The sequence below is a fragment of the Megalobrama amblycephala genome, linkage group LG4 (assembly GCF_018812025.1).
Source record: "Megalobrama amblycephala isolate DHTTF-2021 linkage group LG4, ASM1881202v1, whole genome shotgun sequence".
NCBI classification, from domain to species: domain Eukaryota; kingdom Metazoa; phylum Chordata; class Actinopteri; order Cypriniformes; family Xenocyprididae; genus Megalobrama; species Megalobrama amblycephala.
Window position 1 is genome coordinate 12,205,176 of NC_063047.1, and position 15,000 is coordinate 12,220,175.

The window sequence follows — 15,000 nt, forward strand, 5'->3', positions numbered from 1 at the left end:
TGCTCCCTTGGCCGTACCCATCGCTGATACAGGTTCTTTAGGCGATGGTATGTCTCAGATGGTGATTCTCCAGCTGGAACAGTAGGTGATCGGAACCTTTGCCGGTAGGTTTCTGGTGAGATGTTGAATTTTTCCAGCAACGCCTCCTTCAGATCATCGTACACCTCTGCCTGTTCCTCATCCATCGCCAGGTATGCTTCCAACGCTTGCCCCGTCAGTAAAGGAACCAGATGATAGCTCCATTCCTCCTCAGGCCACCTCCAGCTCCTAGCCAGACGCTCAAACCGCCGCAGATAATTCTCGATATCCTCCCCCTGCTGGAAGATCGGCATCTTTGGTTCAGCTCGCTGCATTGGCCCTCTGAGCACAGGAACACTTGGGGAGTCTCTGTCGTGTGCCATTCTGCGTTGTGTGGATATCCTCTGCGTAGCTGGTGTTGGAAGCTCCATTCGCGGGCTCTCACCGTCAGACAAAGTCCCAGCAGGTTGAGTCGACTGCAAGATGGACTCACGTAGACCCCGAAGCTCCTGCAGATATCTCTCCTCTCTCTCCTGCTGTGCGTCTAGGAACTGACGCATCAGGGAAACCATTCCCTCACCAGCTGCAGCGACTGGAGTGACTGGCTCAGTCTGTGGTGAGCTAGACTTTCTCGAGGTACCAGGAAGCCCTGCCATCACTTCCTCTTCCTCTGTAGTCTCCGCCGAATCCCAAGCCTCATCCTCCATCGTCGCCTTCTTCACCTGTGACCGCAACCCAGCCCTGGGTTTCTTGCCTTTTGGCGCTGTTTTGCGAGTAGCCATCCCACCGCTGCCACCAAATGTAATGAAGCGAGTGCCACTACCCGCTTTGGGGGAGGGGAAAAGTAACGGGAGTCCGTGAAAAAAAAGAAAAATGAAAAAAAATGATGGCTTACTCGCACAGCACTTCCGTGCAGGGTGTACTTTATTTACAGTGCCAGAAATAAAGTAGTCCACAGTGAAGTATATGTACAGGTGCACACAAAAACCCAAAAGTACCAAAACAATAAAACAAAAAAATAAAGACGAAAACTATATCCACAATATACAATGGTTTTGGGTTTTGCTTGAGGTTCCACAACAACACTCTCGCCGACTTGGTTAACAAGCCCTGAATGTGAGTCTAGCCTCTCTTTTTATATGCCAGACTCCGCCCCTTTTTGGCATAATCCAATAAGAGGTAAGTATTGTACATTTTATAGTTTAAACCCTTCACAACACTCATTGAATCAACTTTAAACAATAATTCTCCCAGGTAATTCAAATATATATCTTCATCATCGTCAATAACACAGAAACACGTAAACTTTCAACACATATTTTACACATAAACTCCCCCACCACACACAAGACAATGGTTTAGTTGGCTTCCGGTTGTGCCGCGCCGGCGCGACCATCCGTTACGTCATAAGCAGGCGCCCTCCGTGCGCTCTGTTTGGCTGACTAAATCCAGACAAACAGACAATCGAACGAAGACGAGACACAAGACACGGACAATGTGTGTGTGTGTAATGATCAGGCATGTAACTGTGCTAAAGGGAAATGTGATGTGGAGGAATGTCCATGAGCCATCGGCCCGGCGTGTGCACCCGCTTTGCCGACGGCAGAAACAGCAGGTAAGGAGCGGGAAATGGAGAGTGAATGGGGTATGTATTTATGTGTGTGTGTGTGTGTGTGTGTGTGTGTGTGTGTGTGTGTGTGTGTGTGTGTGTGTGTGTGTGTGTGTGTGTGTGTGTGTGTGTGCGCGTGCGTGCGCGTGCCCAGCAGGAAATATCTACTTTATCACAATCCTCCATGGAGCAGTTGTGTCTGAAGGTGTGTATTTGAAAACATATTGTGGAAAGGTGGTCTTAATGTTTGCTGTGACCAGTCTTTCAAAACACTAGAATCACTGGAGTAAACGCAATGGGGCAAAAGTCGCCGAAGTCATTTTTGCACTCGGATGATGGAGGTTTATTTGAAGCATGACAGCCTAGCAAAGGTGGATTTCAAAGATCTCTGTGATGTCTGCAAATATTACCTACACTGTAAAAAAATCCTGTCATGTTTAGAGAAAAAAAACCTGCATCTGAGGTTACCAGAATAATTCTGTAAAAATACAGTAAAAAAGTTAACATTTACAGAACAAACTGTAAATTTAATATCTGTAAATTTTAAAGGGTTAGTTAACCCAAAAATGAAAATAATGTCATTTATTACTCATGTCGTTCTACACCTTCGTTCATCTTCGGAACACAAATTAAGATATCCGATGGCTCAGTGAGGCCTGCATCGGCAGCAATGTCACCGAAACTCTGAAGATCCAGAAAGGTACTCAAAACATATTTAAAACAGTTCATGTGAGTTCAGTGGTTCTACCTTAATATTAAAAGCGACGAGAATACTTTTTGTGCACCAAAAATCAAAATAATGACTTTTCAACAATATCTAGTGATGACCGATTTCAAAACACTGCTTTGAAGCAGTGGCCTCACTGAGCGATCGGATTTTTACAAAAATATCTTAATTCGTGTTCCGAAGATGAACAATATAAACAACCTGGCCCATAGTAAAGGAACTCAATAGCCGCTTTTCCACTGTCGGGCCAGTGCGAGCCAGGGCTAACAGCATGCCGGGCTGGGCCTATGGCCACAGACCTTAGGCACCGAGGCCAAAATCAAATTGCGTTTCCACTGTCGGTCTGCTAGCTCCACAGCGCTGATCTAAAAACCACCCTTAAACACACCTCCCTTGATCAAACGTCACACAACCCAACCCATTTCAGCATGTAGACCATCACCTGACTACGATTAGCTCCGCCTTTCACCTTGACCGTGCCTTTGGCACCAAGGAAGCACCAAAGAGGCACGATCAAGCCCCGGAAGTGACAGTGGAAACGCGACCGGCCCTGGCACGCACTAGCACGCCCGCCTTTGGCCCGGCAGTGGAAACACGGCTACTGTTAACCATTTAACAAGTTTTTACTGTAGCATTTTTTACAGTCTGTTACAGGTTAAAAATTACAATCATTTTTAATCATTGTAGGCATAACCTGTTTTAAAAAAAGATTCGAAATTGAATGGGTGCCTTAGTTGTTAAAACGTCCTCTGAGGCACATGGAGATGAATTAAATATCCAATATTGACTTATTCTATTCAGCAACTACAGACTCATCAATCACAGACATGTCCCATAGGTCAGCTGTGTACTCAGTATGGATATGGAATTTTGAAAAGAACTAATGGTGCCTGAATCACTTTCCTGCTGCGTTTGAGTGATGTGTGTTGAATTTAAAAGGATATTCATCCAAAAATGTAAATTCTGCCATTATTTACTCACCCTTATGTCATTCCAAATGTGTATGACTTTTCTTTTTTTTTTTCTTCTTTCTTTCCTTGCACATTGAAAATCAGTGGGGTCTGTGTTGTTTTGGACCCCATTGGCTTTCATTATATGAACTAAAACAGCATTTTCAATAGAAACGTTCTTCAATTTTTTTGTGTTCCACACAATTCACAGAAGAAAAAAAATGTCATACATGTTTGGATCAACATGAAGGTGAGTAGTACATTGTCATTTTTGAGAGAACTAGTGCTTAAACATTGACTGGTTGATGTTACACACACACGCACAAAGAAAACAATAATTTAATGTATTTAGTTTAGTTGTTATTTAAAAATATTCATATTATGAAAAAAAAATCATTACAATTATATCACAATTTTTTTTCTCACCTAGGATAAACAGTAAGAGGTAAATTGACATATATTTATAGGGACATATCATAAAGGTCAGCGTGTCTCATGCTTCAAACCCACACACACAGAGTTGGGTCACCTCCACAGTCACAGGGTCATCAATAACTGTCACTTCAGTAATTGGCCGTCACCATACTCTTTGCAGAGGAGATGAAGTGCTTGTTCGATATGATCACATTCCATTTACTCCAATTTCAACAGCAAAAATATTTCATAGTGCACACAGAACCACACCACACAAAAGACATAAGCATATAGCACCATTACTTTATGCATCCGCTATGAACTATAAGACATTTTGAAGGATTGTATGTTCTGTTATTTAAACCCGCTGAAGTGCTCCAATTCTGTATTCTACCACCACCACCTCTCAAGCTCACACACTCTAAATGTGCCATCATTTCATGGTTGCTTGAGGGGATGAAAATGAAAACATTATTGACATTAGGCTGAACCAATCCTCCCACTTCCACAGATAAGTTCATTAGTCCATACCAGACAGATGGAAAATGGCTGCTGAAAGAAAGGTGGATTGTTCAAATGACAGGCGTTAGATTAATGGTCTGTACACTATATGTTCTGGAATTCAGAACACACTCGTTGCATATGGAGCCGCAAGGTGCCCTTCACATGCGACGTTGCAGTGATTACAAAACTGCAATTCCAGTTATGGCAGTGCATGCAGCTCATTTCTATAAATCCCTCTAGCTCTATTCTTGTCCCTTCTCTTCATTATATGGACAAGACACTAAGCATTTATCACCATGATTGGATTTGCCTTTATCCTGCTATCATACTCAAACAGTTGTGATGTTCATGTGTTGCCAGCAATAATGCAATATCTCTCTTCGTCAGATAACAGTGTTTCGGATGGGATCAGAGGGACACCAGGACATTGATCTGGCTATTCTAACAGCTCTTCTGAAAGGTAATATTTGTAAATTTGTGGATACTCATATGCTTCTGTGGACTTCCAAACTTGATAACAACTATTCAATGATTTCTTCTCTTCAGTCTCCTACGCAGTTGACGTAGTGAACGTAGTGCAGCGTTTCCGTGTTCTACAGCGCTGGCCAGTACTTAGCCGGCATTCGGACATAAACACGGATGCGCTGCACTGCGTTCACTACGTCAACAACGTAGGAGACTGACAGAGAAGTTTTCCTGACAGGAAAATGTTTGAGGACTCCTGGTTTATTGATGCTTGTAAAAGAATGCTGATGAAGGCTCTCTGAAACATCTTTATGTAAATTTCCAAGTAATTCACAGGAGTGTCCTCCAGATTATGTCAATCAAAACACATGAAATCTCCTACAAATTGATTCATTCATTCATTCACATTTATTTGTATAGCGCTTTTCACAATACATATCATTTCAAAGCAGCTTTACAGAGAATGCATGTCAACATTACAATTTAAAGAATGCAGATTAGCAAATAATGTAATAATTTAGGCAATTAATTTACAATCACTGTTAGCTCCTGAAAAATGAATTACATTAACAATAATTAGGATATAGAAATTGTGTAATGTGCATGTTGATCCAGATGATTGCGTCTTCTGAAGTCCTCACAGGAGTTGGTGCCGTCTCTTCACCAACAGAGATCTGAACTTTTCTGGTCACACACTCACAATCATAAGGTTACCAGGACATTTGTTGCTGAAAGGAGTGAATAAAGTGCAAGCTCTACTGGTTATACTTCTTAGATCCACTTTTAAATCCATATAAAAGATGGGATTCTAGTGAAGCCTTTCCTCCAAGAGCTCCATGTGTTGCTCTTGCATAATTCATAGTACTTTGCAGCGCATCTAAAGAATGATTTACTCATGAAGTTCCCAGCTCTCTCCTTTTCCCTTAATGCATGTATAAGGGATGTATATCAGTTGGTATATAGTCAAAGAACAAAAAATATGTTGTGTTTTTGAGTTCCCAAAGGCACTTAATGCCAATGAATTCAATAATACAAGGGACAGTTTCAGTGTTCTGTGTCCCATTATACTATATATGTTAGTTTAGTTCAATGTTACATATTTTATTCCATTTTTTTTCAATATATTAACGATTTCTGTGAGAGTTGGAGCTGATAGCCTCATGGGCAGAATTCCAACATAAAGCACAACTGTGCCTCCAGCGACCCGAGTTCAAATCCTATCTTGAGGTCCTTTGCCAATCCTGTTTCTCTCTCTCGGCTCCACCCTGTGCTTTCCTGTCTGATCTCTACACTGTCCTATCCAATAAAGCCATTAAAAAAGATTTTCTGTATGCTTCTTGTTATCTTAAATTTCTTTATAGCAAACTAAGCGAATCATTTGATTGCAGATTTAGAGAGTGTATGATATGCTAATTACTGAAAACATGCAAGTTTATATTATACATGCTTTTATCAGTAGCTCAGTATTAGCCATGTGATAAAGGGTTACTTTTGAGGAGACCCTTTTTTCTATTGAACACGCTTAGGAATATCTGACAAATACAAAGTGCCGAGATTTATGATGTAGCGTGAAATTAAAGCGAGAATATAAAGCTAACCTCTGCTAGAGTTCAAAGCAGCAGAAAACAGCAATTAAAGCTCATCCTCAGAGACTTAATTATACATAATTATGTGACCAATCTCTGCTGACACAGAGCCTTCCTGTTGCTGAGGACTTGTTTCACCAGCATCAATATACAGTAATAACTCAATACAGCATGAAATACAAAAGCATTAAGTGCCCCATATGGACACTTTCAAGTACTACAGACCTCCATGTCTGTATTTTAGGTTTAACAGCTCATAAACGGAGTCAGGCAGGATATTTTCTGGCACTTAACTGAGATTATGCAAATATGGTTTAATACATGGCGACACCTAGACAAGCCACGGAGGTGTCTATTTAATAGACTGTGTCTGGACAGATTACCCTCATAAAAGTAAATGTAGAAGCACCAGGCCAAAGTAAAGACAAATGTCTTGCTGCTCAGGGGGAAGGTTTATTAGCTTGTAGCAGGAGCGCCGCAAAGTGCCAGAGACCCTGGAGAGTGGTTTCCTCTGTGATTTATCTCTAGAATCAGCTTTTTAAACAGGTTATGCATTGTAATGATGTGAGAGCTGGAAATTCCTCAGGATTCTCCATTGTGAGAAGCACTTGTAAATCAATGGGAGTTAAGAGTGCTTAAGCATGCCAATGATTTAAAGACATTAGCCTTTAAAATTGGTAATATTTAATAGGCATTAGTTCATCCATCATTTTATACGTTCTCATTGACATATTCTCAGGCCTTTTTAAGCTGGTTTTGTTTAACTAACCTTTATTAAATGCCCTTGTGCCTATCTGTCCAGGGGCCAATGCATCAGCTCCAGATCAACTGAGCCTGGCTTTGGCCTGGAACAGAGTTGACATCGCTCGGAGCCAGATCTTCATTTACGGACAGCAGTGGCCTGTAGGCAATATTCACTCACACAAACTTAGTATCTCTGAGTGCTCGTAATTCATTTAGGTATAGATACAGAGATACTTTATTGATCGCACAGGTGACGAGAAGTAATTCTGTGTACCTCTGACTCTAATTAAACACGGTAGCTGCATTTTAAACAGATTAAAATTGAAGAAAAATCGATTAATTGCTGTGCGTCTATATGTCTGTTTTATTATGTGCTGGGTAGCGTATGTCCTGGACCTGTAAGCTTTATTTATGTGTGGTCAGGTGGGCTCTCTAGAGCAGTCTATGCTGGACGCACTGGTGCTGGACAGAGTGGACTTTGTGAAGCTTTTGATTGAGAATGGAGTGAGCATGCATCGTTTCCTGACGCTGTCCCGACTTGAAGAGCTCTATAATACGGTAATGTAGCTTTCTGTTCATCAAAGACTCCTGAAAATATGTATCAAGGCTCCCACAAAATTTTAAGCAGCACAGCTGTTTTCAACATTGATAATCAAATCATCTTGAGCACCAAATCAGCATATTATTTTATTAAAGTCCCCCTGTGGTGAAAATCAAGTTTTCAGTGTTGTTTATATGTCTATGTGGTGTTTTTAATATGTTTTAAGACCAACCATGTGCAAATTCATTAGTCAACACCATTGCTGAGTATTTTCTGTTTAAAACAGCCGTGATCTAAAGACTGTTTCAAAAACGCAGTTTGGAATTACCTTGTAACCAATCACATCAACATTTAGCATATCATTAACCATGAGCGCTCTGAAGCAGGAGAGTCTCAAGAAGCCAGAAAATTAAATTAAGTAGATTTAGCAATATAGTGGGTGTATGATGTATATTACGATGTTATGATGAACTATATGCCTTAAGCAAAAGGCTAATCATATTAATTACCATCATGTGTCTGACAAAGCGATACCGTTGTGCAGCGTTTACCTCAGTAAGTTCACTGAGTGGATCTCTGAGGTTGTGCGAGTGAGTGGGGGCGATGCTAGCATATTTGTAGATCTGCATATAATCAATGAAGCAAGGGTGTAGAGTTACATTCAAGCTATTTTAAGGCATGAAGCTTTTTTCACAGGGAAAAATGTTGAAATATGTCATTTTGGTGATCAAAGATGAGTTTTAAGGGATACAATTATTGACTACAGTGGGACTTTAAATAAATTTTGAAGGATCATGTGACACTGAAGACAGGAGTAATGGCTGCTAAAAAATCAGCTTATTTGCTATTTGCTAAAAAATCATTGCTTATTTGTTCCCATATATATATATATATATATATATATATATATATATATATATATATATTACTGGCATCATTTACTTAGCCTCATGTTGTTCTAAATCTGAGCGTTTATTTTTGGGTGAACTTTCCCTTCAAGGTAACAATTGCACGTGTTCTCATTTGTTTCTAAGTTATTATTTGCAGTTAGATGTAATTGATTATTAAAGGTTACATTTGTTTCTGTTTGTCTTAAACAGAGGCATGGTCCATCCAACACCTTGTACCACCTTGTCAGAGATGTGAAAAAGGTAAGAATTCACTGTGTATGCATCTGTGTGTGTGTGTGCGTGTTTCTGTATGCATGTGTGTGAGTGTATGTTAGAGAGAGTGTGTGTAAGTGGTAGATTAGTCTTAGATTTCTTTTGCAAATTTAGCAAAGGTGTCTTTCCTGCTTCTTAGCCCGACTGAGAGATTTAGCCAATTAGTTGCTTATTTTGTTTCTGTCTGTGTCTTCTCTGCTTTTTTCAGTGATTTTCGGTCTATAAAACAGTCGGAACAATGGGTTTGTTGCTTCTTAGGTCGCTTGTGTATAGTTAGGTTTTCTTTATTATCATTCGTAAGTGAATTTTCTGAGACATAATGGGGTGCATGGTTACTTGCTTTTTGCAGTCTTGTGATTTTCATAATGTTCTTGCAGTGACATTTGTGCATATACTGCAATTTCCACTTATAAAATAGAAAAGAATCAATGCAGGTACACCAAAAGGTTTTTTTATCTAGTCTTCTCTTTGTCCAAAAAAAGGACATTTTATACTTTGAATGCTCAAATCTTCTGCTGGAGACTGACATGTTAAACTGTCTTTGGATGTCACATCAACTTACTCTAGTACAAAATGTCTTTACAAATGAAAGGCAGCATCACCTATATGATTCTGATCATCCAGTTGAAGCATATTGTGGTATTTGCTGAGGTTGAAGTAATTAGCATAGCTTAGAAGATCCATAGTGGCTCTGCGTTGATAATTACTCAACCAGAGCAGAGCCTAGTTATCATAGTCAGGAGGCTGGATATGGGATGTAATTTTGCTAAGAGGGATTTGGACTGTAGATCTAATGAAAGGAGGAATCTCAGGACTTCATGTTGTTAAGTCTTACAATCAAACTTTCGACACCCTGATAAGGAGTCTCTAATTGGAAAAGCTCACTAATGTTGGCATGAAGATGAGTTAAATCGTTAAATTAACAACTGAGGAATTGCTTCTTATCACTTTCCTCTGGTCTTTCATTGTCCTGCCCATTATTAGACTCCATTCTCTCATTTTCAATCACTTTCTCTCTCCTACACTCTGACTCTCTATTGTTTTGTTTTTTTGTAGAGAGGCTTATTGTTTTCACGGTCAGTTTAATATGGCATCAAACCCTGATTCTAGACTTGCTTGGTCTCAGTGGGATGTCTGTCCCTTTAATATGATTCTGTCTCACTGACCTTGTGTGTTCTTTCCAAGCAAGAATATCCAGGGTTCAGTTGGATCTACCTCAAGGTGAATCAGACAATCTTCTTCAATTATCTTGATTCCTACTAGGAATATGTCAGTGTGTTTGTGGAGTGAGAGTGGATGAGTGTGTATGTAGTTGAGCTCGTGGTTCGTGTCTGACTTTACCGTTTGTCATTTTCATAGCCATAACTGTTGGAACGGTTTCAGTGTTGCCATAAATAACCTTTTTGTTTACAGGGTAACCTGCCCCCTGACTACCGAATCAGCCTGATTGACATCGGATTGGTAATTGAATACCTCATGGGTGGAGCCTATCGCTGCAATTACACCAGGAAGAGATTTCGGACCCTCTATCACAACCTTTTTGGACCCAAAAGAGTATGTTATTGAACCTTATAAAAAATTGCTTGTGGCTCTAAATCAGAATCATAACAAACAAAGGTTTCAAGAACCAAGTTATATAAAGTTGCTACATTACTAGAATATAGTTGTTACGTTATAAGAATACATTTGTAATGTGAAAACAAAATAGTCATAAAAATAGGAGATTAAAGGCACAACAATATGTATGATTTTTTGAGTAAAATATCCAAAAACCACTAGAACAGTGTTAGATATTTTGTTGACTTGAGTACTTACAATATCCCAAATGCTTCCAACAATGTTTAAATCCAGAGTAATCAGCTATTTTAACCAGTGTAACGGCCCGTGTCATTGCGTTGCCTATCAGTGACATCATATCCGAGTTTTACTTCTGTAGAAACAATGGAAACAACACAACACGATTAGTCTGAATCTCATGTTTGTACCATGCCTCAGAGACACTATTTTGTCAAGTGGCTGACATAGCATAATCAGAAAGAGCTTTACAGTGCCTGAGTCCCATCGGATTGCTTTCTATCAGCTGTGGAGGTGAAGACGACGCATCCTGTGATTCCAAGCTCATTCAGAGTGTCATCAAGCTACAATTTTTTTATCGTATTGAATAAGCAACTTCTAGCGGTGAAACTTACATTCTGTGCCTTTAAGAGCATAGTGTTCTATGTATAAAGTAAAAATATTTCAAGTAAAAAAATTATAATTTTAACTTTTGACTGTATTTTGTTTTTCTAATATTGCAGCTTTTCAATTTTTTTTATAATTTTCTCATTTAAAAAAAACTATTACGAGATTCTCAAAAAATTATGAATATTACAAAAGTCTTTATATATATATATATATATATATATATATATATATATATATATATATATATATATATATATATATATATATATATATATATATATATATGATTTTTTTTTTTTTTTTTGATGACCCATCGAAATACACATTCATCTAAATAACACTATAATAAGTGTTATACTTGCTTTTCAAACACAAGATTATTCTCTCAGGTTCCCATAAATGAAAACAATTTTCCAATGTAATGTACTGTGTTGAGTTTTTATCAGCATGACCCACCTGGGGGAAAAAAAATTCCCATCTGAGCTACCAGAGAGACGTGTGGCATATGGAACTAACACAAACTAGATACTCGGTGCAGAACAAATTTCCATATAGTGGCACTTCAGCTGTGCAGAATAAACAGGAGTCAAGACAAATTCTCAAGCCACTGACACCTGGATGATATCTAATTTTCTCACATATTTTTAACACCTCTGAAGGCTCAGGCATCTAAGCCACAAATCTCAGCCCTCTGACGCACAACGAATTTCAGAGTGCAACCTGGGTTACTAAGAGGGCATGAAACCTCACTTCTCAATCATGTCAGTCAATGTCACATGAGCATCTTATCTGTAATAGCAGTTTACCATTACATGATGCCTGAGAGTGTGTGCACATGCATGCATTTCAATATTGTGAGTACATTTTATCTTACATGAACATAAGCACATACATCTTTCTACGCATGCAACTATATAGGCTTGAAATAGAACAGACATCTGCGGTGCCACCAGAGAGATGCTCTAAATTTATCATTGCATAGCATGAAGAATCCTATCTACTCATTAAACATCCATGATTTCACATGTGTACCAGAAGGATGGTAAAACAATTTGGAAAATGCACAAATCAAATCTAACGTGTCTTGTTATTTTTGTCCTGTATATGTTTTTATTTTTGTGTGTTGTAGCCAAAAGCCCTGAAGCTGCTTGGAATGGAGGTGAGATTTACTTAGATTTTCATGTATCCCACTTTTCCAATAAAATCCCCACTGAACACTTTTTTTAAGCTCTCCTTTGATTTAGAGGGGTGGATTGAAGTAACTCCTTGTGTTTTGTTTTTTATGTTTGTTTACTGGTCCTCTTACTATTAATAACCACATTTAGACTATAAATATAGCTACTATATTTATTAAATATAGCTACATTATTGTCCTATTTTGCTCTTTTAATATATACTGTATGTGTGTATAATTATTTTTGTTATTATGACAGTACTAAAGAAAAAAAGGGGGACAATAAAGTACATATAATTTATATTCTGCATGTGGTTTTTATTACTATTTTTATTATTATACTTTTCAAAATTTTTACCATGATAGGATGACATGCCCATTAGGCGAGGACGTCAAAAGACCACACGGAAGCGAGAAGAGGAAGTAGACATTGACCTGGATGACCCAGAAATCAATCACTTCCCTTTCCCGTTTCATGAGCTGATGGTTTGGGCAGTGCTGATGAAACGGCAGAAGATGGCCCTGTTCTTCTGGCAACATGGCGAGGAGGCCATGGCTAAAGCACTGGTTGCCTGTAAGCTGTGTAAGGCAATGGCCCACGAAGCATCAGAGAACGACATGGTAGATGACATTTCACAGGAACTCAATCAGAACTCAAGGTATGAATGTAAAGATATGTAATGAGCTTGTAACCTCAAGAATGAGCGTTCACATGAGGATTTCACCTGCATGTCTAGTTCCCATTGCTGTTGAGTGTACAACTCTGGGGTGGGTACATTTGGGGAGACCATCTGTTATGTGCATCCCATCAAAGGCACAGTGACTGACCACAAAGACTCCTCTAAAATTCATAAAAGTCTAATGTGGACCCTTTTCTCTTTGTAATGCTTGCACACCTAAATCAAGCTGTTTTTGTTGTTGTTGTTGTTGTGTAGAGATGTGTGCTTATGTGCATATGAATGTATCTTTGGCATAGAAATATTCCATCTTTTTTTCATCAGGGAGTTTGGTCAGCTGGCTGTTGAGCTGCTCGATCAGTCCTATAAGCAGGATGAACAGATGGCCATGAAGCTGTTGACCTACGAGCTGAAGAACTGGAGTAATGCCACCTGTCTGCAGCTGGCAGTGGCTGCCAAGCACAGGGACTTCATCGCCCACACCTGTAGCCAGATGCTTCTCACTGACATGTGGATGGGACGTCTGCGCATGCGCAAGAACTCTGGCCTGAAGGTCAGATCTGGGAGAAAAAAGTCAGCATGAAATGGAAATTCACCTAAATGCATCTAATGGTCTTATTGTGCACACTTCATTCATGCATATTTCATTTTTCTTTTTTTTTATGTTTTGACCTCATAATTTTTAATCAAAATGTGAAGTGATAGACACCTTTATGCTTGTCTTCGCCAATTATTTAGTCTGCTTAATCCCGTCATTTTCTTACAATTGACTGCAAGCTCAAATTCAGATTTGTCTCCATCCAATCAACAACTGATACATAAAACCAAGTCCCAATTCTACATTTTTTTCTTTCTATATTCCATTTCACTCGGATATACTTTAAAATACAGAAGAAATTTTCTGTCGCTACTTCTGTTACATCGTGACCGTAAATATATATATTCAACAGATTGCAATATTTGTGAAATTGCCTGCCTAAGTGAGTCTTTTCATTGGTGAATCTGACATTTTTGTTGTATTTACCATGTCCTCATCAACATGAAGCCAACAACTTGCCTGTAGTATCTTAAGTGAAGTTTCAGTAGTCTAAAAGCTTTCTTAATAATCTCTAGTCTAATTGTCATTCTTACTCGAGAGATACCAAAATGACAGGAATGATTATTGATTATTAAATTGTTTAATTAAGGTTTATACATGCAAGTTTCCATAACAGAGTTCAAGATCTTTTCATTACTGGAGCTGCTACTTTACTAAGTTTCAAATGATTATTAAACAGCAAGCATAAACTATGCAAAAGCGGCAGTCCTTCTGGCGCACTCAGTGTCCAATACACTCACTCGTGTTCATTCAGTCCTTCAAGTGGACTATGTTATTGGAGTAATGTAGGAAATATTGAATGAGGGCATAGTGGGCTATTTCTAAGACAGCTATGGTCAAGACCTGCTGAAGTTCAAACTGAGCACCAGAATGTGGAAGAAAGTGATTTAAATTACTTTGAATGTGGCATTTTTGTTGGTGCCAGATGGGCTGCTCTGAGTATTTCAGAAACTGCTGACCTACTACTTCACGCACAACCATCTATAGGGTTTACAGAGAATGGTCCAAAAAAGAGAAACTATCCAGTGAGTGGCAGTTCTGTGGGCGAAAATGCCTTGTTGATGCCAGAGGTCAGAGAAGAATGACCAGACTGGTTCGAATTGATAGAAAGGCAACAGTAACTCAAATAACAACTTGTTAGAACCGAGGCCAAACATGTTAAACCTTGAAGCAGATGGGCAAAAGCAGCAGAAGACCACACCACGTGCCACTCCTGTCAGCTAAGAACAGGAAACTGAGGCTACAATTCGCACAGGCTCACCAAAATTGGACAATAGAAGATTGGAAAAACGTTTCCTGGTCTGATGAGTCTCGATTTCTTCTGCAACATTCAGATGGTAGGGTTAGAATTTGGCATAAACAACATGAAAGCATGGATTCATCCTGCGTCAGTGGTTCAGGCTGCTGCTGGTGGTGTGGGGGATATTTTCTTGGCATACTTTGGGCCCCTTCGTACCAACTGAGCATCGTTTAAATGCCACAGCCTACCTGAGTATTGTTGCTGACCATGTCCATCCCTTCATGACCACAGTGTACCCATCTTCTGATGGTTATTTCCAGGGGGATAATGCACTCATGTCTCAAAGCTTAAATGATGTCAAACTGGTTTCTTGAACATGACAATGAATTCACTATATCTCAACCCA

At 39.2% G+C, this 15,000-nt stretch overlaps 1 protein-coding gene across 5 annotated transcripts in view; it reads left to right on the plus strand.

Annotated features, from left to right (window-relative positions):
* The window catches only part of trpm3 (transient receptor potential cation channel, subfamily M, member 3), a 193,307-nt gene that overhangs the window by 159,975 nt on the left and 18,332 nt on the right, over nucleotides 1–15,000 (plus strand). For all 5 annotated transcript variants that reach the window (XM_048187558.1, XM_048187561.1, XM_048187562.1 and 2 more), the window contains 8 exons: nucleotides 4,610–4,682; nucleotides 7,076–7,176; nucleotides 7,441–7,575; nucleotides 8,659–8,709; nucleotides 10,135–10,275; nucleotides 12,035–12,064; nucleotides 12,446–12,738; nucleotides 13,081–13,309. In XM_048187558.1, coding sequence (XP_048043515.1) covers nucleotides 4,610–4,682; nucleotides 7,076–7,176; nucleotides 7,441–7,575; nucleotides 8,659–8,709; nucleotides 10,135–10,275; nucleotides 12,035–12,064; nucleotides 12,446–12,738; nucleotides 13,081–13,309 — 1,053 coding nt within the window. The remainder of the gene's footprint in view (nucleotides 1–4,609; nucleotides 4,683–7,075; nucleotides 7,177–7,440; nucleotides 7,576–8,658; nucleotides 8,710–10,134; nucleotides 10,276–12,034; nucleotides 12,065–12,445; nucleotides 12,739–13,080; nucleotides 13,310–15,000) is intronic.